Source organism: Pteropus vampyrus, unplaced genomic scaffold (genome assembly GCF_000151845.1).
Source record: "Pteropus vampyrus isolate Shadow unplaced genomic scaffold, Pvam_2.0 Scaffold112, whole genome shotgun sequence".
In the NCBI taxonomy this organism is placed as follows: Eukaryota; Metazoa; Chordata; class Mammalia; order Chiroptera; family Pteropodidae; genus Pteropus; species Pteropus vampyrus.
Genome location: NW_011888893.1, coordinates 3,636,571 through 3,640,335, shown reverse-complemented (window position 1 = coordinate 3,640,335; position 3,765 = coordinate 3,636,571). Strand labels below are relative to the sequence as shown.

Below are 3,765 nucleotides of genomic sequence, written 5' to 3'. Positions count from 1 at the left end.
GCGCAGTGCGGCCGTCGCTTCGGCTCCAGGCCCAATCTAGTCGCCCATTCTAGGGCCCACAGCGGCGCCAGGCCCTTCGCCTGTGCGCAGTGCGGCCGCCGCTTCAGCCGCAAGTCTCACCTGGGCCGCCACCAGGCGGTGCACACGGGCAGTCGGCCGCACGCCTGTGCCGTCTGCGCCCGCAGCTTCAGTTCCAAAACCAACCTTGTTCGCCACCAGGCCATCCACACGGGCTCCCGCCCCTTCTCCTGCCCGCAGTGCGGCAAGAGCTTCAGCCGCAAGACCCACCTGGTGCGGCACCAGCGCATCCACGGCGAAGCCGCGCATCTGGCATCCGAGGCCGACCTCCCTGTCCCGGCCTGGCCCACTCCCGCTGAGGCGGCCCCGCCCCCGCTCTTCTTCTGAGCCCCGCTCTCCTCGCGACCCTTTCCTTTGCCTTCTGTTGCTCCCTAGCGGGAAAGACCCAGGCCCAAGTGGGCGAGCACGGTGGCGCCCGCTGCTGCAGGAATGACTTTGGCCCCTGCCGGCCATTTTCCTTCCCTCTCCATCTCGCTGGGGGAAAGTCTGGAAAGGACAATCACTTTTGACATTCTCTGACAAAGACAACACGCAGTGGACCCTCGCTGGGAAGAGTTCAGGCCTGAGTCCTTGGAAAGCTCCCACCAAGAGCATCAGTTCCCTGGACCACTCCCTCCGAGTCCGGGAGCTCAGCAGGGAGAGGGAAAGATGCTCATCTGTGCACTGACCGTGTCATTAAAGTGAAATCCCAAAGCTCTGGGGCTGTTAAATGGGTTGGGGGATGGGAACCCCTGACTCTTCTCTAATCTGCACACGGGACACTTCCCGGCCATCCTGTGTGAGTGCCATTGAGCCAGCTGCAGGTAACTGCTCTACCAAATCGAAACCGTACAGCTAATTGCCAAACCACTCCCCTGCTCCCTGCTTCTAGCTCAGAAATCTGATGAGGAAGAAAGATTAGCCTACATTTCTCATGCCAGGTGTTGAAGGCTGGAACTGAAGAGAATGCATAGAGCGGGGGCATGTGCCCTTTGGCCTGTTCCCATGGAGGCACATGCCACCGAGGGCTCTGGAGCTCTAGTGCTTCTGCCTCTGTCTGAGGCTCTCCCAAGAGAGTCTCAGAACAGCAGCCCCACCTACCACCCCGCCGGGCACCATGGGGAAGGACATTAATGGCATATGAAGTTGCTTTGCCATCATACTTTCCCACAGGTTCTGTCTTTATGACAGGTGCTTGATCCAGACGTCTCTGTAGCTGCCGCTCCCCGGGCTGGGCAGCTAGGAGAGCTGGGGCTGGCCGGCTGGCAGCGAAGGGGAGAAGCGGATGATGGGGAGCAAGCTGGATTGAGTGAAAAGTCTTGGGTTCGACCCCTCCTGTGCCTCTCGTATGACTTGGAGCCGGGCACTCATTCTCGGGGCTCTGCATGCTCATTACAATGACATCGTTGATGCTGATGTTGGGTTGGTGAGGGGCAAGGGAGGAGGAAGGCAGGCCTGAATGCAGTGGGCGTTAAGGTTCATGGCCAGGAATGAGTAGATGATCTCAGTGAATGTGGCAGTGTGGCCCTAAACAGTCCCCAGGGTGTTGCTATTTAAATACTTGGCTAGTTCACATACAAATCTGGACTTCCAGCTTCTCTTAGGAAAAGCCTGAAGATCTAGCAGCTAGTGGCTGGGGCTGAGCGGTACCCAGAGCCTTCACTACTCCCACTGGCTTTGCTCTCTGAAGGTGCCTACCTGGCCTCTGGCACTAAGCTTGTGAGTCTAGCTAAAAAAGTAACCTCACAGGCCTTTAAAGTCCAACACACGAAAGCAGTGTTTATATGGGTTATATCAATGCTTCCATTTCTCTAAACATTCTGGAATTCTTGTATAAGAATGGGGTTTAGATCCTGTCATCTATCTGGGGAGACCTACTCCGTGTCAGCCATTTCCAGGATTTCATGTTCTCTTGAATCTTCTCAACGAGTTGTATCTTTGTCCTTTGAGCTTGTTTGCAAGTACTCAGAAGTCATTTGGGAGGAGGGAGTTCAAGCTTCTGAGAGGGGCAGTCTCACTGAAATCAGTACATGCCCGCCACGCCACCCCAGGCCCGAGCCACCGTGGGCACGACCGTGAACATGCTCTGAGGGGCGAAGCACAAGTTTACAATGTCTATGTAAAAGAGGCGTTTTATTCATTAGTTAAAATTTATTTATTTCCCCCCCCAGTCTTGTTCTAAAAAAACATTGGCCGTACTTAATGCGTAGAGAGAACCCGGTCCGTGCCCAGCGTGTACCAGCCATGTGACGGGCAGGGAGGCGTTTGGCCTGCACCAGTGTGTCTGGCAGGAACTTGCGACGTGGCTGGAAATGAGATATGAAGGTCCCCAGGACAGGACACAAGTACCATGTGGCTCTGTGACCCTGAAGACTTGAGAGAACAGAGTCGGCTTTGCGGAAGTCACGGGCTTGAGCAGGAGCTGAGCAGAGCCGGGCTGGGATCCGTGCGTGGCGGGGGTGGGGGGCGGTGCTCCCTCCACACCTCCCTCCCTCAGCGCCCCTGCCCTGGGAGCACTGCCCGGGTCCTCGGGTCCTGTTCTCTCGTTCTCTGCCACCCCCCTGTTGGTGCCCTCGCTCTTTTCCTAATCTCCACAAAACCTGTACTTCCCACCTTTTTCTTAATGTGGAAAAACATGCATAACATGACATCTGCCATCTTAACCATTTAAGCGTGCTATCCAGTGGCATTAAGTACGTTCGCAACGTTGTGTGAACGCCACCCACATATTTCCAGAACCTTTCCATCGTCCCAGACAGAAACCTTTCCCAATCTTTTTTCATGCGGTGGCACACTTAAAAGAGGACGCCGTCGGGCCCCTGAGCAGGGCGGCGTGGGGGGCCATCCTCACCGGCCTGGCTGTCCTGGGAGCTGGGCGAACAAGGGCCATATGCCTGTCTTTCCCAACAAGTTGGAACACCCCACGACCCCAGATTCAGCCCCACGACCCCAGATTCCTGCATGTGAGGGAGAAGGGGGCAAACGGCACTAGTGACCGCAGCGGTCACCACCCAGCGAGTTTCTCTGAGCCGCGGTAGTTCACAGAGGGGCGGCCACACTGTGCTGCAGCACCTGCACCATTTCACCGTCCCACCGACACCGCACAAGGGCCCTGGCCCCCCACCCCCCGCCTCCGCTGTTCTGGGGCACGGGGTGATCTCTATTGCAGTTTGATGTGCATTTCCCACGAGCCTGTACAGCAAACACCAAACTCTCCTGTCCTCTGGCAGAGAAGACCCCTGCATTCCTGGTCTTCGGGTCTTCGGGGTCTTCAGCTGGGTGGAGCTAGTGGTCCACGTGTAAGAGAAGCATGTGAGGGGTCACAGAAGACAGATGCAAAGCAGTGAATTGCACCTGGAGGGACGGTGGGGTCTGCTCTGAGGAGGCAACTGGCCGAGACATCCTTGACTAGGCTCTCGGCCAGCCGGGCGGTGTGGTCACATTCACCCACTGTCTGTCTCCAGGGAGAGGAACAGGGGCTCCTGGCCAGTGCCCAAAACAGCAAGCCACATTGGCGGGTGGCAGAGACCCGGGGAAAGGCGTGACGCAGCTGAAATGGGCTTGGGTATCTGTTGCAAAATGTCCCCTTTCCAGAAGCCACTGTGGATTATGGACACACCCGGAGGTAGGAATACAGGAGTCTGTGTGGAAGGGTGGCTGTCAGCTGTCATTTGGAATCGTCGGGAGTTGTCAAGTAGGATGAAGCTT

The 3,765-nt window shown here is 56.8% G+C and overlaps 1 protein-coding gene across 1 annotated transcript in view; it reads left to right on the top strand.

Moving 5' to 3' along the window:
• Nucleotides 1–416, top strand: part of ZNF467 (zinc finger protein 467) — a 10,179-nt gene extending 9,763 nt beyond the window's left edge. The window contains exon 4 of the mRNA XM_023533820.1: nt 7–416. Within this exon, the coding sequence (XP_023389588.1) occupies nt 7–405 (399 nt within the window). The 3' untranslated portion in view covers nt 406–416. The remainder of the gene's footprint in view (nt 1–6) is intronic.
• Nucleotides 417–3,765: the final 3,349 nt, after the last annotated feature.